Source organism: Lates calcarifer, unplaced genomic scaffold, assembly GCF_001640805.2.
Source record: "Lates calcarifer isolate ASB-BC8 unplaced genomic scaffold, TLL_Latcal_v3 _unitig_5786_quiver_433, whole genome shotgun sequence".
Lineage (NCBI taxonomy): Eukaryota > Metazoa > Chordata > Actinopteri > Centropomidae > Lates > Lates calcarifer.
In genome coordinates this window covers 205,657-226,536 of record NW_026117727.1, presented here as the reverse complement: position 1 = coordinate 226,536, position 20,880 = coordinate 205,657, and the positions used below count along the sequence as shown (strand labels likewise).

Below are 20,880 nucleotides of genomic sequence, written 5' to 3'. Positions count from 1 at the left end.
AACTCTTATGGTTGACAATAAATTTAGCTTTTTTTTTTCAAGCTACTTCATCCAAATAATTATGTCTGGCTGGCCTAAAGGGTCATCGAAAAATCCTGCTTTGTCCTGTTTATACTGTACGAAGTCACTGGCAGCTCATTTATATGTCACAAAAATATCTTTTATGTTTAAAGAATTAATCCTGATTAATCTCTCTGGTCTTCATGTTCAATCACATGCCTCTTAATTTTGAAGAATAAGGTGAGTACTTGAAAGGTCCTTTGACTTATATTTAGTGCTACCACATTCAGAGAGCATTTACTACTGTTTCCTTTGTGTTGTGTGTTTACTGAATAAACATTTACATATATTTTCTACAAAATGGCCTTTTATGGTCCCTAAAAAAATTCCACATGAAATGTTATTAACGACCTAACAATCTTAAGAGGAGTACACTATAAAATATTGTATAAAATATAATTTTCTGATATCAATGAACAATACAACAATATACAGCACATTTCTGATACAGTGAACTAATCAGGCTGATGTTCAAACTGCATTGCCAAAATCTGTCAAAACAAATACCTCCCATAAACATTTCTGTTAGTTTGTTGGTCAGCTCGCTTATAATAACAATTAATCTGGACTGCATTCATCTGTTGAATCCTAACATGAGATTCTATCATCACAGTATGAGTTTACTGAAATTCCATGAACAATATTATTGAATAATTGCACAGACATAACAGAATCAGTACTTTCAGTTCTACTTTGGAGAGTCCAGCACTTTACTGTGTGTATTTATTTGGTTATCCCAGTAAAATATGAACATGTTGATTTATGCTGTCCCATAAATGCAGCAATTTTACCAAAGAGTAATTAACACCTTGCTGAAAGTCTCGTTTCCTCACACTCCTCTGAGTCAAAGTAGTAAAACAGTAATGACAGGGTAGTACACTTAACAGATAATAATAAAGTGTATTTGCATAGCAATTTCTCAAAACCAATGTAAAAAAGTGCTTTACACAAAGACTAAAAAGAAGGTAGTAGACAAGGAAAACTGACATGTTAAAAATCTACAGTGGACAAAACTATGAGATATCAACATAAAAGACCCTGACGAGACACAGTCCCTGTAGTCTTAAAGCTAGAAACAGGATCGGGCAGCAGGTTTGTGTCTGAGCTCCTACACACAGGATGGAAATATGTGGAGCCATTAACAGCCATTAAAGAACTCCACTGCTGAAGCCTGTTTATTAGGACGGCGTGATCTACTGAGTCATTAAAAACTCATTTGAGCCTGAAAAGGCTCCTGAACTGTGATATTTTTGAAAGTCTGATTGAACATTTTCAAGAACAACATCTGAAAAGGCTTCCAGAGAGCACACTGAGCAGATGTTTGGACTCTGGTCTGTAGTTACTGTAAAAACTTCTACACCACTGTAGAGCTGAAGTATTGTAACAACTTCAACCACTGGGTACACATGGTGACAGACAATTCTCCAACTGTCTTCATATTAAGTGCCACGTAATTTCACACACTGCAGGTGTAGTCTTGAGTTTTAAATAATTCACATGTATGTCATTCATTACAAAAGTTATCTCACAGCCAGTCTGTTACACTCAGATGTACTGCATAAGATTTCAGTTATCAAAGCATCTAAAAGTTTAAAATGCAGTCACTCAGTCACATGATAACAGATGGTGGTAAAGGACCAGTCAGATGTGAATGTCTTCTTTGATCTTCCTCTGGTCATCCACTGACCTTTGACCTCTTTCAAGTGGATACAAATGTTACAGCCATAATTTATTTAAAATCATGGCAACACAGATTAAAAAGAATATAAACAGGTTAATGAAACAGCTGCCTTAAAAACCTCACAGCAGAGGTATGAAGAGTGAGTTAGACTATTTATCATGTTTCCACTGTGTGCAGTTTAGATCAGGACACTTCTACAGTTCAACATAAATAATGTTTACTTGTGTAAAAGAGTCGGTAAGTTTCAGATCTGTTGTCTCTGTGTGCAGAAGATGATCAGGGGGCTTTTTGCTGCTGTGTTGCAGCTTGACTCAGTAAAGCCTGGAAGTCAGGAGATAGGACCAGTTTGTGGTGGACATTTCCCAACACCATCATGTCTCCAGTCCGCCCATCAGACAGACGCACAGACACCAGTTGCTGCAGAAGGAAGAAGAAGAGATTGTTTCTATATTAATAGCGACAGAGTAGCTTTGGAACAGTGGTCATTATCTTGTATTGCAGTAGCAGTTTTGAAGAGGAATAAAAATAAAATAAAAAGTAATAATAATAATAATTGCATTTTGCAACAAATTATATTATTCATTATCAACATTTAGGTAAATGGTTGATCTACTGGAAATTCAATGTCAGCTTCTTAAATAATGACAGATACTATGACATTGATTATATTAGAAATATTGGAGGTAACAATCTTTTCAAGTAAATGGGAATATATAAAATGATCATTCTTTGTAAATTTCAGTAAAAAGAGTGAGCAAGAGATGCCTATATTTGATGAGGAGCCAAATGGATTGAAGGAAGAGGAGGGAATCTTAATGAATACACTCTACATAAATGGCACAGACTGTTCAGAGCCTGAGGTAATGGCTCAAGAAATAGGCACTCGAAAAATCTAAATCTTTACTGCTTCTCCTACTGAGACCATGACACTGAGAGTTTAAAATAACATCTCAGTTAGCTATTTGCTATTAGCTATAGTCATTATGATATATATAATATATATGACATACTAAAGGAAAAACCAACACAAAATGTCTTATAGTAAAGTGTTGGGCCACCACATGCTTCAACATGGCATTGATTCTCCAGTCTGTGGACTCAATTCTTCTAAAAGACTGGTGAAGGCCAGTGTATGATTCACATCATTTTAATACTAATCAAACCACTCGCTGACCCCTCCTGTCCTGTTTCTCCACTCATTTATTAAGTTCTCTTTGTAAACATTATCCCCAACAACGATGTGTAAAAGAAGAAACCGACAGTTGTGATCATGCTGTGGTCCTAACAGAGCAACTCAGATTCCATGTTGTAGGGCATTATGGCAACACAGACTCTCTAGCCCCACATTGCTCTGGAGCTTTTAATCGTATCACATGATCTACCTCAGCAGACTCCTACTGAGGAATCCTGTGACATGATCAGATGTTCCACAGCAGCTACTGAGTGGACTTTGTGGTGACTGCTGTCACTTTGTCAAGTCAAAGTTTGGGTCTCAGATGTAGAGAAGTGAGGCTCAGCACTGGCAGCTACTTTGTTTTTTTGTTATTAACTGGATCAATGAAAATATGCAGCTGAATTTAAATTTGTCCTGGCAGAGGCCTGTCTTTCTGTTCATGATATCAGGAACAACAGTCACTTGTTTGATCCACTGAACAGATCCACTGTCCCATCATTTCCACCACTGAGGTGCTCAGACTCAAAAAGTGGCAACGGCAATATATGTTTATTAAAAAGTGAGGGTTTGGTATGAGTAAAACTATTTATTAAAGATGGCAACTGTTTGCATACACCCTTTGGATTTTCAAATTTGACATTATATCTAGGCATAAATGAAGAGATTGTGTTCAGACCTTTTATGAAACATTTATTTCACTACAAAAAACACAGTATGGTGTTTTTCATTTGAGTTTGTTTTCTGTCTATAGAAGTAATGTCTGATCTCCCACCTGTGTCCCTAATCACACAGCCCCGAATGAGAGCATGAAAATTCTGTTATGTGTATTGTCTCATTTGAAACCCTGGTGAAAACCAACCCACCAGGTTCAACATGAAAAAGCCATGTTATTTATATATATATTTTTAAAAATTAAAAGTCACAGATTGTGAGAAATACAGTTTGAGTAGCTGTTTAACATCTTACTCTGCCTTACAACACATTATAATATGACACCCACACTCACAGTACCTGCAGGAAGGAGAATGCGGCTCCCTCAGAGACGTCCATGACAATGTCACCCAGCTTCAGCTCCACCTTTCCTGACTTCCTGATCTGCAGTTTACCCAGAAATCCCTCTGGGAATTGTGACAGCACAGCCTGCTGAGGAGATGCAGACATACACAACCCGCTAATGAATGGCTGATACTAGCAACTTTAGCAGTGAAAAGGCCAGCGGCTGATACAGCTGACAGACTGCAACTCAGTGTCAAGCACTCCACACAGAAATAGATGCAACACAACACAGATGATGCTGAAAAAGAGATGAAGGCATGTTGCCCTGGCAAGTTTAGTTTTCCCTCTGTTGACTCACTTGTGTTTGTAGATGTGCAGGCCTTTTGTCTTCAAGCTTGCCTTCCTTCTTGGCAGACTTTTCTGTTGTGTATGCAACAGCAGGGTCCACCTTCTGTCCTGACGCTCTGCCTGGCATACAGTCAGGTAACTGCATGAAGAAGAGTTCCTCTCTGCCAGACAGGCTGAGATCCTGCAGCAGGTCTACCAGAGACGGCTGCTCTGGTTTGGGCAGCTCTGTCCTGCTGTGACCTGCTCTGTCCACAGGTATGAACAGAGGAGGGGTTTCTGGACCTGCCGACATGACAACAAACGCTTCAACACAAGAGAATGAATTGCAACTGAATGCTTATTGATCACACACACACAGACATGGAGCCTGCAGTAGTTCATGCACTGTAGTAGTAAGAGGTGGTTTTTCTCACATGTTGTGGTCGACAGGGTTTGACTCTTGATGAAGCTGCTGGACTGACAGAGAGGCAGCTGGATCGGTTTCAGCTTGGCATCGTTCCTCAGATCTGGATCATCTATGAACTGGAGATTAACACATAATATTAGTTTGAGCTGATTATTAGTTATTACAGATTATTATTATTATTATCATAGACTGCAATATTAATTAAACCTTGCTGATGCTGCACCCAACAATCAAACTCACAGAACTTTATTTTCAAATCTAGTGGAGAAGAATGAGATGAGAGTGTAGACTCTCTGCTTGGATCTGACACAGAAAACAGCCACACTTTCAGCATGTAAGCACTGTGGCCTCACAGCAAGAAAGCTCCGGGTTCTCCGGCTTCCTCCCACAGTCCAAAGACATGCAAGTTAATTAGTGACTCTAACTTGCCTGTAGGTGTGAATGTGAGTGTTTGTCTCTATATGTCAGCCCTGTGATAGAATTTCAAATTTGTCCAGGGCGTACCCCATCTCTTGCCAAATGTCACCTGGGATTGGTTCCAGGCCCTCTGTGACCCTCAAAGGACAAGCAGTGTAGAAGTATAGTTATTTTGCTGGCCTGGTTTGGATCCACTTGTCACTGCAAATCAGTACAAAGCAGTTACTAATTATCACCTTTTCCTGTGTTGAAACATCTCTATTCTGACAGGGAGTGGTCTCTTCCTATGCTGTGAATCATATGGATCACCTTCACGGTCACCAAGATCTCAAGTCAGTTGAACTCCTATAGGAGACTTCAAACACCAAGTGAGTGAATATCTTTTAGAAGAATGGTGTTGCATCCCTCCAGTAGAGTCCACAGACTTGGGAGAATCAACGCCAGTGTACACTGAAGCTGTTCTGGTGGCATGTGGTGGCCTGACACTGTACTACGACACTTTGTGTTGCTTTTTACTTTCATTTGTCACTCATCTGGATATGAATGAAATGACAGTGGGGGATACAGTGCTGTCATTTCATCCTCTCCCTGGAGATTTAGGATCAATTCACACTTGGCCTCAGGTGATGTCATTAAAACAGGCCAGGAGCACTGACAAACCAAGCCAAATCTAACCCTAACCCTCAAGCACAGTCTATTTCAATGCTCACATGGGCACCAGACTATTATTATAAAAATGTGCAAACATATCCTTTAAGGAATAGCAGCTAGCATGAGGTACTCACATCATCCCTTTGTAGTTTACCCAATATCTCATCTTCACTCTCCTCTGAATGTTTCCTCTCTTTCTTCACCATTTTACATAAAGGAGAGGTGGTGGACTCATGCAGGTCTGTAGCACCACGCCAGCCTGAACAGAGGGGGTTGATTGTGAGGGGAAGAGAAGTACACCTGCTGTATAATGCATTTGGTGTGCACGTCCAAATTCCACTAAAAAAGAAAGAATGTTAAAGAAAAGAGAAGGCGAGCACCTGTTTTGCATACAGTGTCAGCGGGACCCTGTTCAAAGATGGAGTGAGATTGGATGGTCTGAGGCCTCTCTCTCCTCTTCCCTCTGTTTTCCCTCGCTCCTCTCCTCTCATCCCTCTCTCTCCTCTCCTTTTTTGGAGCCACAGTTATCTTTTCCTTTAACCTGGGGAAGAATCAGACACAGTGTTTCTAAACATTAAATACAACACACTGACTAAATTCTTTGGCAATTGAAACAGGAAAACTGGAATGTTCTTACTGATTGACACACACTCACTCATCTTTGCTTTTCCTCACAGCGTGCACATTTGGCTCAAAGGTCTTCTTCAGAAAAAAAGAGAATAGAGAGAAATATAAAACACTGACAACATTCAAAATTTGAATAATCAGCTCTTGTTCTGTTTTTGGTATTCTTACTGATTTTATACTACTTATATTACACTCCTTTGGTGTGTCATTTATTACCTTTGGTTTTTTGAAGGCTCCCCCCAGTGTCAAGTCTCTGGTTCTGAGGGACGTCAGTCTACCAGGTGGAGCGGGGGAGGACAGACTTCTGGCCGGTCCTGGGAACCCTCTGCCTGCGGTGAGACCCGGCCCGACCCCGCTGCTGAGGCCGGAGGTGTCGGGAACACTCGCTGCATCTCCCGTCTCGCTCATTTTGTGCTTTCAGAACCTCCTTTAATGTTGTACTTTCTTAGCGCCTGTGTGAGAGGACACTGGCTGTACACTGTGGCTAGCCAAGAACGTTACAGTTAGGGACGAACTAAACGCTTTTATTTTGAAATGAATGGCGTTAGAAATCCGGTTTGTCTCAGCTGAATGAGTTAATTTTATTCCTTCCTTCTGTATCTGTACAGCAGAAATATGAAGAGAACATCTAATTCGCAATGAAAGCCACAGTAAACCCACAGTCTAAGCTGAATACAGGTTCCGATACATAAGACAACTTATCTGCTTAATACCTTCATTTTGTTCGCACTAGCGCTTTCAGAGAAGACTGCGTCATAATGCAAAACTGCCCTCATAAAAACAAAAATATGTCCGTTTTTGCATAACGGAGCACTGTTACCGGTAGTTATGGTTTCGTCGCATTGTAAAGTGTTCCTCCTGACGGCTGCACAACTAGCACTTCATCTTTCACATATCTTCTTGTTCTTAACACAGCGGAATTTCCGGGCGGTGGCTAAAACATGCAGTGCAGAGTAAAAATGGCAAATAGACGCATCCACTATTATTCCAGCAGCTCGGTTTTACCGCCTGTTGTATTCGGTCAATTTAAATGGCTATTTCCTTCCGTACTGCGCAGCTATTGTTGTTGTTGTTGTTGTTAAACGGTACTTCACAGGTGGAACCACAAGAGGGCGGTGTGTATCCGAAATCACCCCCTCAGTCACTAATCCCTACTGTAGCACCACTAATGGAACGTAACTTAGTACCTTACTTTTACTCAAGTTACATACCTGAGTACAAGTGTACAAGAGGTACTTGTATCATAATATTTTTGTCTGATAAATAAAAAGGAATGTATAATGTATAAAGTTTTTAACTTAGTATGTGTCAATGAAGCAATTATTATTCATATTAGTTATTAGGTAAAAGTTACTTAAATATTAACTTAAATATTAAAAGTAAGTTGATTGGCCTCTTTCAGTGTGTTGTGTTAGTGTGTGATATGTTAACATGTTCTCGCCCAGTGTCAGCTGGGAGAGGCCTGTACAGTGATAGCAAATAAAATCAATGAACTGTCCTGATAAATGCCAAAAAAGTGGTGTAACATCCTATCAAATATTAAATGCAGTTAACTGACAAAGCTACGTTATCTGTAATTATACTGTATACTGTACTGCTTCAGGTAATTCATTATTATAATTATGATGATGATTTAGCAGTTTGGCAAATACAGGCTCTGATCATGTGGTTAGGGCTGGTAGAGGTAATCAGGTTTTACAGGCAGTTCTGTTGGTTTCAACACAGAAACTGCACATCCACTGTCCATAGATATTTCTCACAGTAATGCCAAACCTGCAAAAAAGACATTTGTGGAAATACTGATTAATCATAATGTGTACTGCATTTGTTGTTTGTTTTAAACTATTAATTATTCTGCAGAAATCAGAATTTACTTTTCTAGTCCATCTCTGCCTGTGACACCTCCCTCACTGTAGAATATTAATACATATATACACAGGATGTGTGTACGCAGTGTGTACAGTATGTGTATGTCTGTGTGACAGAAAGGCAGCAGGCATTGAGCTCATGGGAGGGCAGGTTGTAATTTGGTATAAAGTATTTTGATCTTCAACCATTAGAGCAGGATACAGGGAGAGCATGAGAGAATGAATGCACCAAAAATTTTATTTGCAGAATACAGTTAATTACCACATGATGCTGACATAAAACTACCAAATACATGTTCATGTATCACAACACTTACCTTAGTATTTATACCCCAAATTCTCAATTATTTATGTACATAAACCCATAAACTCATTATGTCTCCTCTTTGCCTACAGTAGGCATACTCTTGTATAATAAAATAGAACATGCTAATTTTTACTTTTCTCTGAATTTTAAGATTACTGTCTAAATTCATTATGCTTTGGTTCTCTTCCACATGTTGTAAGAAGTGGTAATGATGAAAAGAAGTACAAGAAACCCAATCGCTGCTGACAAGCCAATCACCACCTCCATTTGAGTGTTCTTCTTTGGAACTGCAGACAGACAGAAAACATGCAAACAAAAAAGATGAGGCAGCAAATCAGCCAAGAGGTCAAATAACAGACTAAAATCAGACAGGGAAACTCACAGAAGAAAACTTTTGATTGACATATTTTCTTCATGGATAAAAATTTGTGGAATCAACAACCACCTTGAAGATACTGATAAAATGTGACATTACAGACTTTATATAATGTAATAAAGCCCATGTGATACCAGGGTTGAAGTCAGCTGATGGCTATCACTGGGCTAGATTAGGGTCTCTTATCATCATACAGGGGTAATTCACCTTCGCGGAGGATATAATATTTATGGCAAAAGTTCAACCGATTCAAAGGTTGGACAATTTCATGCATACTTGTTATAATGCATATATTTCTGCTGTGAGGCTTTTTACTATCACTAGACACAATTGCCACATACACATTATGTGCATTCATGTGCCCGGGCTGTACATGTACCTCATTGCCCGTTGTTTCTAATGTTTCTACTTATGGTGCCATGTTTGGACAGCTCATGAAAAAAGTGTCCAAAGTCCAGTTTGGAGTACATTTTATGTAAAGTATATGAAAGATTTCGATTATTACAACAAATTGTACATAGAAAATGAAGTCTTTGTCCATCTCATTGGATATGCATGGCTCACCTAGGACTCTAGTATGTATGCTCTATGGGACCAAAAGCATGGAAACGTGAAGAAGCTTGCAGAGGCTTTGTGAGTGAATGACTTTCACAGGAATTAATGGATTGCAGTCTTTTAATATGATATTCAGTTCCCCATAACACATTCTTGGGGGGAGACTGTACCCCCTTTGTGTGTTAAAAGATGGGCTCCTTTTTGTTTTAAACAGGTGGGAGTGTAATGTTCAGTGGGTAGAGTACTCTTCTAACATGATATTCTTTGCATCCCAACAAGGGCCTACAGAGTCAACTCCATGACAACTGAGCAAACTCAGTGAATTCCATCATTTAACGGGACAAGTTCTCACTTACTTTCATTGTTTCCTCCTGTGTTTTCTTTGGGGACCAACATGTGTTTGGTATTGTGCAACTTCCCATCATTGATCTCAGGGTTTATTCCCAGTAGATGGCACATCAGTGGGTACACATCAACCATGTCAAAGGGATCTACCATCAGGTTTTTCTGGAAATCAGGCCCCACTGCCCTGAAGAAGGCTTTCATGTCCATGACTTCATTATCAAAACCGTGCTCTCCTTTGTTGGAATTTAATGGTAACAACTATACAGACACAGAAATCAGAAAACATTTAATGACAATCATCATTCACAAACCCAGGCATTTTGGTTAAGAGGTATGTGTTTTAGACAACTATTGACACTGCATGATGATGTAGTAACCTTTAAATTAAAAGCAGTTGTAAGGGGCAACCAAGGCGTCATCAGCCTGAAAGGTGCATCAGTAGGGCAATGCTTGGCTCTGCTACTTAAGGGTACTGTGCAGAAGAATTTACATGTAATAATTAGTATTTTATCGCAAAAAGTGTGAAAAGACTGTAATGTGACATAAAAAATGTCCCCAACTTTCTCTATTGCCTATAACACCCTATAGACTGATTTCTATATAAAAGCTGAGTTTTCAGAATACTCGCTGCTGAATGCCTTGCCACAGTAAAAGTCACTCTTCCACAGTGTACCATCCATTGCCACAAAACAATTGGCACAAGACTCCAACACAACACAAACTCCACACAAGAACAAAAAACAGAAAACTTTATCTCATGAAGCCCATTTGGCCAAACATTGGTGATGTCGGGGGAGAACTAGAGTCAACATTGGCACTTGATTCTTGGAGGAACCTTTGTTCAGCATTAGGGATCAAAAGTGATTCCAAGCTGGCTCTCTTCCCATTGGACAGATGAGCTAACTAACAAAGCCTGTGGAATTTATTGTGTTACTGTGATTCTGGTTTTAGCTGGCTAATGTTTTCTAACAACAGCTAACCCACTAACATGGACGAATTGGTAGCAAACCACTGTACTGAGTGGATGGTGTCTTCTAATTCATCCAAACTTTTGGGGCTGATCTGTCCGGTAAACCAGTAAGCTGCAGTTTGATAATTACTTCATCAGCTAACAAACCAACGCCAGAACCCCGCAGTGTAACTAAGTTACAGCTACCTAGCTGAACTTTGCTTGTTTACTCAGTAACATTATCACCATGGTCAGACTGTGGCTCGTGCACCCCCAGCAAGCACACAGTGAGGGCTAGTAAAGAGAATGACATGGTCGGTTAGAACTTAATGGATGCTCACGCCTGCCAACTTATGGAGTGTGAGTATATACTCAAGTGTGAGCAACAGGAGGCAGGCTGTGGTTCACTTCATGGCACCAGGTGTCAGTAGTAACAGGGGTTTTTGAATTTCTCCATGCAGAACCTTTCAGATGGAAGGTGATTTGATAATGTTGATGTTTACATAGGGCAGCACAGTACTGCAGTGTTTAGCACTGTCGCCTCACAGCAAGAAGGTTCTGGGTTCAAACGGCATAGCTAATGGATGGATGGATGATGTTTAAATATCATTAAATTATAATTTAATAACTAAATTATAATTGGGATTTGGTTAACCAGCTCCCATAAAAGAGAAAAATATGCAGAACAGCACCTGTACATAGAAGCTTTAAGTAGTTATAGGTACACACAAAGACTCTCAAATATACATTATACATACATACATCAGTTCATCAAAGATCAAATGCACACTCTCATTCTCACCCCACTGAAACTGGGTTAAATGTTAAATACAGTCACACTGCGCATACTCTCACCCCATTGACAATATATCCAGGGTCAGCAATGAGAATGATGGGCAGGAGTCGAGGGTGTTTACTGTAGTGCAGTCTCGCTGGCACCTCCTCCTTTTTATACACATGAAGGTGAGGGTGGGCTCCTTTCAGAGCCTGGTACACCTTCTCCAGCATCCCCTCTTTAGGAAGCAGCATCCCAACAGGACCATAATCCAACAGCTGGAACTGGATATCCCTGAAGCTGAAGCCAGGGATCTTAGAGAGGATGATCTCCTCAACTAGTCCACCCCGTAGAACTGTACTCATACCATGGTCAGCAGTGATGATAATGTTGAGCCGGTCAGTAAGACCGTGGTCTTGGATTTTGTCCCGGATGTAGCCTATAGTTCGATCGACTTGCTGGACCATCTCCCGCCGTTCTGGTGAATCTGGTCCAAATGAGTGCCCAGCCAAATCTGGTTCTCCAAAGTACAAAGAGACAAAGTCCAGGTCCTGTTGGTGGAACCATTCTCCAATCACCTTGTCAATGTTCAGCCTCCAATCTGTTTCATTTGAATGATCATAGAAACGAGGTTCCACTTGCCTCACCCTCACAGTCTCTCCTTTGTAGGTGGCTGCTGTGCCTGGGAAATGAAGAGAGCCTGCCTTTAGCCCCTAAAAGAAGATAAGACATAGTGTAAACAGAAAGGAAAAGAAAAATCTATTATTTTTGAATTTTAAAAAATTATTGCAGTAATTGTGATTCCACATACTATTTTAGCCTGCAGCAAGATAATATGGGAAGTTTTGAGATAGGCAGATAAGATATAAATAAATTAATCTAAAGAACCTGTCTCTGTGCTGTTATCCAGATGGGTAAGCTGCCATTGTCCCAGTAAGAATCAACAAACTGAGTCATATAGTACTGCTTCTTCTCTTGAGTGGTAGTGTTAAACCATATGTTGTGAATTACTCCATGATTCTCGATGTGACGTCCTGAACAAAAACAGCAGACAAACAAAAAAATCAAGTAAAGAAATTTGTACATGTTTAAATGTGACTTTTAATTTCACTATGTAGAAGATTCACAAAATGTTTGTACTCAGAGAAGTTGCATGAATATGAACATATTATAATATAACATAATAATTAAGTATTGATATATCACATTTAGGTCATCTCCAAAGGGATGACCCTGGTGTTAAAACAATCCAGGTACATTTTTTTGCCTAGCCATTTGAAGATTAATGCTAATGATAAAAGCTAAGTCTTGGTCAGACCTTCAACTCACTTTTGCTAAAGGTATATACTGTAAACTGTTCATATTGTTCAGAACACTGTGCCTGGTATCCATCTATGGAGCATCTTCACCAGTTTCCCCATTTTGAGCTATGATACACTATAACAGTACAATATACACTGGTAATACATTGTATTAACCATTAATACCAAAAGAACAATGTCCCCACAACTGGCAGAGATCTTACTCTTGAATGCTTCTGCATTAGCAACAAACCAGGAAAACCACATGAAAATGGTTTCATAATAAAACATTCTCAAAGTATTGCTACATCTATGACACATTAAAACTGCTTCAATTCTCCCTGAAATTTGTTGAGTTCTGTTTGTCTGAATGTTTGGGTCAGTGCCATGTGTACATTTTTGCTATGGCTACATAACCACCATTAACATACACTTCGTACCAGTCTAAAAAAAATGTTTGGTTTCAGCATTGAACTTCATTCCTTTACTCACTAAGAGCTGTTTCCAGCAGTGGAAAGCAACGTCAATGTTAACTCCTCTTTGCTGCTGTTTCCATCACTTCTTTTCTTTGCCACTGAACACGGCTGGTGGTGGTGATAATGACCACTTGCTAAGAGTTTTTAATTGGTAATTGGTTTGCACTTAAAATGTAATTAAGCTTCCTTACGGAAATGTGATGCTGTGATTTTTGGTTATAAAACAGTTAAACACAATATTTCCACAGCAGAATGTAGTTATTACAGAACTCAGGTATTTTCGCTGACTCCATGAATGTCCCAGATAAATGATTTAGAAAGTAAAAAATAAATCAAAAAGATTTTTTAAAAGAATTAATTAAATGTTGATGAATGCCAGTGAACATTTAGCTAGCAATTAAGTTCAAGAACAAAGGCTGACAAGTGACCAATAAATAAGATGCAAAACTAAAAAATCTAAATATCTTGATGTATAAAATATAGACTTGCTTTCATGTCATTTATTCAGCTTTCCCTTTAATTTTACACATCCATACAGCATCTGTTTTAACCGGGCAAAGATCCTTGTTCCCGAAACACAACATAACCTCACATAGAGTGCCTGCACATAGCTGTAATGTCACACAGAGAGGAATAACTTTTCCTGGACCTTGACTCCAGCCAACTCTGTCCAGCTCCCTCAGTCATGTCCAGCCAAGTCTACCTGTTCTCACCTCTGCACAACATGAAACCCAGCCAGGCCTCCACTCCCTTGACTAGATCACGGCTCCTCCTATTCAGACAATTTTTTTCTTCTTAACACTTATGTATATTATATTCAATTTCTGTCAGTAGATCCCTGTAAATGTTACACACAGGTCCTTTAAATATGTATTGTCCATTTCACATAAAATAAGGAAGACCTGGTAAGACAAAATGCAGACCTATAGCTAACATAACTATTCCTTTGACAAGCCTTTAAGGTCTTGCTATCTTAGCTTCTTTTCCTCTGTGATATGGATTCCTTATTTCTTATTATTACAATCAAAGAGGGAAAAACCCAAATGAAAACAAAACAAAATTGACAGTGTAATACCAAACTCAAAGTGTGCTGAGCTGATGAAACTTCATAGCAGGAAATGAAACAGGACTTAGACTTACTACATTTAAAAGACATGGCCTAAATTATAGACCTGGACGTGGTCATTTTGCTGTTCAGCTTGAGTAGTGTGGTAGCAGACAAATGGCAGGCAGTTATCCCCCCAAATATCTGGAACTCTGGCTTTGTACCAGCTTGTATAGTTAGGCGTACCACACCATGGTACCGTGAAACTAGAGGCCATGGTGTCCATGAGGACAGGACCTGGGAGGAATGTGTGCCAAAAACAGTAATTAATACCAGTTTAGGAGGAGAAAAATTGCACACTTATGCAATCATACATTTCTGATTAGTGCATCATCCAAATCAAGCATGTGAGCACTAAACCCAGGTCTGGCTTCAGGAGTAGAGCCCTGTCCCTTTAATTCAGGAGACAAATCTGAACCATCTTTTTCAAATGAAAACACAGGCATGCAAAAAACAGATGGACGTAACTAGAATTCATCTACAATTATGTTTAACATGCTACTGATAGTGAATAGATAGACAGTTAAACCCACAGTGGAGTTACTTACATAAATGCTTAACTGTTGTTTTTACCTGTCAGCATTGTGAAATGAGAAGGACTGGTAATGGTAAGGAAGGCTGGAGTAACATAGGCAGCCTTCACGCCATCCTGAGCCATCTTATCCAGGTAAGGGGTTTCAACATCTCGGTCATAGTCCCAGCGGAAGCCATCAAAGGAGATTAGCAGCAGCTTGTTTCTGGTGAACCCAGTGAAAACTGGCTGCAAATCAGAAACGTTGTCTCCCAGTGGGGCAGCAATACATGGAGAGCTGGCAGTTAGGCCAAGGACAGCAAGGAGCACCAACAGCATGACTGAGGATCAAGACCTTGTTGTTGCAACTGGAAATCCACTGAACTCCAATTTATTTAGACCTTTTCCAGATGTGTTGATTTTTCCTAAAATGTACTCATAGCTAGCCACAACAACCCTCAATATTCTACAAGAAGATCTGATCGTTCCTCTGCTCAGTTGCAGAGGAGTGTATGCACAGTATGACATTACCCTGAGGCAAATATGACTGTAGATATATCCTTATCTAATGTTTGAACTTAATATGGTCACCCTTATCTATCCATAGATATAAGAGGGGTTTTATGCCTTTATTAGTGTAATGCAGAGATGTGATAGAGAGAGAGAGAGAGAGAGAGAGAGAGAGAGAGAGAGAGAGAGAGAGAGAGAGAGAGTGAAAGTGTGGTCTAAATACTCTGTGCTCTAGGTTGTTGAGACCTAAATCTGTTTACAGGAGAAATTAATGCAAGTCTATATACAGTACCAGTCAAAAGTTTGGATTCACCTTCTCATTCAATGGTTTTTCTTATTTTCTACGTTGTAGATTAATACTGAAGACATCAAAACTATGAAGGAACACATGTGGAATTATGTAGTAAAAAACATGTCACAGCCCCACTGTGACTTTAAGTTCCTAATGTCGCCTGTGTGTTTTTCCCTGGTCTGTTTCCCCTTGTGTCTCCTCCTCTGTATATTGTCTGTGGCTGCTGTTGAAATCATGCCTAAATGCTATCCTCCTGCGTTCTTCATAGTACTTACCTGTGCCTTGTTCTGCCACTGCCTCGGCCAGCCCTCACTCAATGCCATCCATCTACTGCCTCTGTGCTGTACTCCACAGTGGCTGGATCAGTCTCTCGGAGCCATCTTCTCCCCACTGTGGACACGCTGCCGAACTCTGGTGTCACCCTGAGCACCCCTTCACTCACAGCATTGCCTCAGTTATTCTCTGCTGTTCTTAAACGCTACTGCTGGCCTACGCTTCTGCTCTGGTGTCTAGTTCAGCCATACGAACAAAGTGTTAAAGAAACCAGATTATATTTTATATCTTAGATTCTTCAAAGTAGCCACCTTTTACTTTGATGACAGCTTTGCACACTCTTGGCATTCTCTCAGTCAGATTCATGTCACCTGGGTCAGTTTTCTAACAGTCTTGAAGGAGTTCCCAGAGGTGCTGAGCACTTGTTGGCTGCTTTGCCTTCACTCTGCGGTCCAACTCATCTCAAACCATCTCAGTTGGGTTTAGGTCAGGTGACTGTGGAGGCCAGGTCATCTGACGCAGCACTCCATCACTCTCCTTCTTGGTCAAAATAGCCGTTCCATAGCCAGGGGGTGTGTTTGAGGTCACTGTCCTGTTGAAAAATGATGATCTTACTAATCATAAACCAGATGGCACAGCATGTCACTGCAGAATGCTGTAGTACACAGCAAAATTGCCAGTGTTAAATTAAACAGTTAACACTGACCTGGAGCATTCTTGCTGTGAGGTGACAGTGCTAACCACTGCACCACTGTGCCACTCATATGGACATACCTGCAATGACCAATATCTACACCATCCACACACTTTCAGGAATTTTCTCTTGGGTTGTTAGTTTTGATAAATCAAGTGTTAAAATGACACTGACACTGTTAATGTCAGTTAACACTATAAATTTAACACTGGCGATTTCGCTGTGTAGCCATGTTGGTTAAGTGTTTGAGTATTATTTTGAATAAATCACCAACAGTGTCACCAGCAAAGCAGCCCCACACCATCACACCTCCTCCTCCTCCATGCTTCACAGTGGGAACCACACATGTAGAAACCATCCACTCACCTTTTCTGCGTCTCACAAAGACATGGCAGGTGGAACCAAAAATCTCAAATTTGGACTCATCAGACCAAAGTACAAATTGATCTAGTCTAATGTCCATTCCTTGTGTTTCTTGGCCCAGGCAACTCTCTTCTTGTTCTTCCTCAGTAGTGGCTTCTTTGCAGCAATTGGACCATGAAGGCCTGATTCATGCAGTCTCCTCTGAACAGTTGATGTTGAGATGTGTCTGCTACTTGAACTCTGTGAATCATTTATGTGGACTCTAATCTGAGGTGTTGTTAATTTGCAGTTTCTGAGGCTGGTTGCTCTCATGAACTTATCCTTTACTCTTATTTTAAATGTCTGTGTCTTTAATCAGTCTTTTCATACTCTCTGAGTTACACACATTCAGATCAGGTTGCTGCCCAGGACAATCACAGCGAGCCAAAGAGCAGAACCACTAAAGTACTTTAGTCATGATGGTTCCACATCTCTTTTTCCTTTCTGCCTACATTTTCCCTCCAGCCATGAGTTTCTGTTATTAACTGGCATATGAATTATTAATGTTCATATTTGCGTGTTGCACAAAATGATTTGCTATACTCCTGGTCCATTTAATTTGTGCTGTGATGTGTAAACACGTGCTGAAAGATTGGCTCCCACAAAGGACAAAATAATTGTTTTATTCAACCCATAAAATATGTGATTGTGTGTAGCTACCACACAGCTATCGCAAACACACACATGCACACATATTATGAACTCCTTATTATCCTAGTATCCTGTGATCAGGATATTAAGGAGTTTATAGTTGTGGATAGGTAAACAGACATGTAATAAGGACTTTATTAAGGTAATGGTAAAAATGATGGCTTGAACCCTGCTTTCCTGCTTTCCCATTATTCAGTGATAAGACCAAACCAGACCATGGAAGAGTAAACAACCAAATCAGAGGTCAAATGGCCAGTTCAGAAAATCAACTCTAATGGATACAGAGCCATATAGACTGCACTCAGTATGCCCAGAATGAAAATGAGCTCATTCAATTCAACAAGACTTCATCTCTACGTTGGACTTTTGACTGTTACTTCTATCAAGGTCATTAACGTGAAAAGGACGATTATGGTTCTTCCCCGTGTTTATCTTTCTCTGCAAGTCATTAACAAGTAAATAACACCACATTCCAATTTTATCTGTGGAGCCAGTATTTCCTTATTTCTCCTAATGTGTTAGTGTCAACTGGGATAGACTCCAGCCTCCCCGTGACCCTTAACAGATAAGCGATATAGATAATTGATGGATGGATGGAATCAGTTCAGGATCTGTCATAGAGCCATTCTGCCATCTAGTGGCCATGTTGAAATGTTACCCACACTATGGGACATAATCACTATTGATTGAATCAAATGATTTTTCTTTACGTCCTGTTTTGCCACTCATTTATCAGTACTGCTAGAAATAATTTACTTTTTTGTCTGTTCACTTAATCAGCTTTATTTTTTGTAAGATTCACAGAGGATGTACTGACTTGGTCCATGTTTGTATTCATTCACTGTTTTTTCATGCTAGTGATAGTGCCATCAAGTCCCTTATCTCATCTTCTGCAATGTCTTAATTGATTATGGTGGAAGGTGAATGCAATTTGTCCAATTTAAATAATTTAAAAACAATTTGAAACAAAGAAAGAGACTATGCAACCACACCTTCAAGTGTGACATCATCCTCAAAAGATTTTTCTGATTCTTTCATAAATAGAACAACTGAGAACACAAGAAATGTTTGAGGAAAGCAGAAAGAAAACAGAAAGATGAATCTAATGTTATCCAGATAAGCTGCCATTGTCACAGGAGGAATCAACAAACAAAAGAAATGTAGCACTGCTTCTCCTCCTGAGTGGCAGTGTTGAACCATGTGTTGTGGATTACTCCATTATTCTCAGTGTAAGAGCAAATATAGATGAAACAGACTGAAGTCCTTCAGTAGAGAAGAGGCACACTGGGGAACAACAGATTACTTGCAGTTTATATGATGGCACTGTGATAGTTCCTTCAAATAAGGAGATCCTCTGATTTTACACAATTTATGAAAAATTATTAATCTACACTTTCCTGTTCATACTTCAAATTGTTTTTCATGTTGTAATTTCAAAAATGTTAAATTTAGAAATGTTTCCCCCCCCCTCATTGATCAGATTTATTGAATAAATGATGATACTACTGACTGGATTGGCTTACAGGGAGTGTTCGGTTTCATTCACCCTGATCTGGGCCATCTGATCCAGGTAAGGAGTGTCTATGTCACAGTCCCAGGGGAATCTCTAAAAGGAGATGAGCAGCAGCTTGCTCCTAGTGGGCCCAGATTGTGCAATGGGGGCAGCATCATGGGGAGCGCAAGGCAGAGCAGCAGCGTTATAGAGGAGTTCACTAAAGTAATGTATGTGGACGTCACCTGATTGGTGATCCAGAATTTATCTGCCTCCTTAACTTCCTCTTACAGTTTATGATCTCTATACTCTCAGTATTGCAAGACAGAAAACAGAAGAGTTTTCACTCCTATAGAAGATTCACTATATTAACAACTCATCCTCTGTCTGGGGTTGTAGGTTCAATTCAATTCAATTCAATTCAGTTTTATTTATATAGCACCAAATCACAACAAAAGTCATCTCAAGCCACTATGTATTTATGTCAGTTTGTGGCAATTGGATATTTGATGAAACACACTTTGTTTAGGATAATGCACATATGAGCAAAATTCATCTAAAATGTTTTAGAACTAGATATAGGCACAGAGCCTCTCAATGAGACAGGTTCTTCTAGATTACTGCACACGATAATGCAGGAAGCAGATGATACTGCACTTAGATGGAACAAATTCCCAAACACACTTGGGAACTTAATCGTAGTAGCAAAAACCAACAGGCACACAGTAAACCTGGTGGTTTTGGAATCCTTGGGGTCTGAAGCTGTTAGACAGTTTCCTCTTTTACTTAGCTGTTAATCCAGCCTTGTATAAGATATCAAAAGGTGCTCTAGCAATTTGGATGTGGTTTTGGACCATAATGTTGAGGGTCTTATGAGTCTCCCTCCAAAGCTACAGAGGATATTACATAAATATTATACAAGCTGAGTGGTAACCATGAGATGTGTAAATTAATCTTCATGTGTAAAATCTGTGGACTGGTCCTTTGAAGAGTGTACAGTACACTTTTGTTCACCAACCTTTGCCTGTCTGAGGGTCGCTTTGCCAGAAATCCAAAATGTTAACCTTTCCATTGCAGACACCTGCAGGAACCATTAGGGATTCCATAAAAAATGCAAAAGGGAATAGAAAGTAAAAGAACAACACCAGACTGTAACATAGGTGAAAATAAAACAACTCAAAAAAGATTTTGTTTCAATGCTCTGCAACAGAAATAACTAATGTTATAAACTTAGTAATGACAAAGACTTTTGGTAAGTATCATCTTGAAATGATCTGGTATCGATGCATGATTTGAATCAGTATAACATTGTTCACGTTGCTTGTCCCATAAAGAAGTCCTCCAGTCACGATTATGACCAGCGGGACTAAATATGCATACACTTTAGCTACCCATGTCCCATGTTGTAAATTTCCCCATTGTGGGACTAATAAAGGATTATCTTATCTTATCTTTTGTAAGATTTCTTTCTATTGATTCACATTAACTTTAAGTCAGGTTCAGGATGTCATTGATTGAGATGAACCCGAAGAAACAGTTTCTAACACTGAAATTAACCCAGCAGGCTTACAAAAACTGCCATTAAGTGACTGTGACAGTCTAACTTGGCTCCTATCTTGGTTTTGAGAGAGAAACTGG

At 39.6% G+C, this 20,880-nt stretch overlaps 2 protein-coding genes across 4 annotated transcripts; both read right to left on the bottom strand.

Annotated features, from left to right (window-relative positions):
• Nucleotide 1: 1 nt before the first annotated feature.
• zgc:171971 (uncharacterized protein LOC569690 homolog) lies at nt 2-7,486 on the bottom strand. Of its 3 annotated transcripts, none has more exons than XM_018666568.2 (8): nt 6,577-7,486; nt 6,389-6,432; nt 6,114-6,274; nt 5,868-5,992; nt 4,673-4,781; nt 4,270-4,541; nt 3,927-4,058; nt 2-2,158 (listed from the first exon to the last, which is right to left on the bottom strand). In XM_018666568.2, exons 1-8 carry the CDS (start codon nt 6,766-6,768, stop codon nt 2,018-2,020), a joined length of 1,176 nt encoding a protein of 391 aa, XP_018522084.1. In that variant the 5' UTR covers nt 6,769-7,486; the 3' UTR covers nt 2-2,017. The 3 variants fall into 3 exon arrangements, with proteins under 3 accessions (XP_018522084.1, XP_018522085.1, XP_018522083.1); XM_018666569.2 differs by having other exon boundaries at nt 3,927-4,055; nt 6,389-6,435; nt 6,577-7,485; XM_018666567.2 differs by having other exon boundaries at nt 6,389-6,435; nt 6,577-7,482.
• Nucleotides 7,487-8,393: 907 nt separating this feature from the next.
• On the bottom strand, nt 8,394-15,465 carry LOC108876796 (ectonucleotide pyrophosphatase/phosphodiesterase family member 7). The gene is made up of 5 exons (XM_018666535.2): nt 14,991-15,465; nt 12,424-12,569; nt 11,616-12,248; nt 9,823-10,069; nt 8,394-8,822 (listed from the first exon to the last, which is right to left on the bottom strand). Exons 1-5 carry the CDS (start codon nt 15,265-15,267, stop codon nt 8,704-8,706), a joined length of 1,422 nt encoding a protein of 473 aa, XP_018522051.1. The 5' UTR covers nt 15,268-15,465; the 3' UTR covers nt 8,394-8,703.
• Between the last annotated feature and the right edge of the window lie 5,415 nt (nt 15,466-20,880).

Excerpts from the sequence above, each read along its gene's own strand:
- zgc:171971 (XM_018666567.2), bottom strand. The coding sequence starts at position 6,768 with ATGAGCGAGACGGGAGATGCAGCGAGTGTTCCCGACACCTCCGGCCTC. Across the intron at positions 4,542-4,672 it reads AACCCTGTCGACCACAACAT|GTCCAGAAACCCCTCCTCTG; the intron begins GTGAGAAAAACC and ends TCATGTCGGCAG. Across the intron at positions 4,059-4,269 it reads CTGCACATCTACAAACACAA|CAGGCTGTGCTGTCACAATT; the intron begins GTGAGTCAACAG and ends GCATCTCCTCAG.
- LOC108876796 (XM_018666535.2), bottom strand. The coding sequence starts at position 15,267 with ATGCTGTTGGTGCTCCTTGCTGTCCTTGGCCTAACTGCCAGCTCTCCA. Across the intron at positions 12,249-12,423 it reads GGATAACAGCACAGAGACAG|GGGCTAAAGGCAGGCTCTCT; the intron begins GTTCTTTAGATT and ends ATCTTCTTTTAG. Across the intron at positions 10,070-11,615 it reads CTGGATATATTGTCAATGGG|TTGTTACCATTAAATTCCAA; the intron begins GTGAGAGTATGC and ends GTGTCTGTATAG.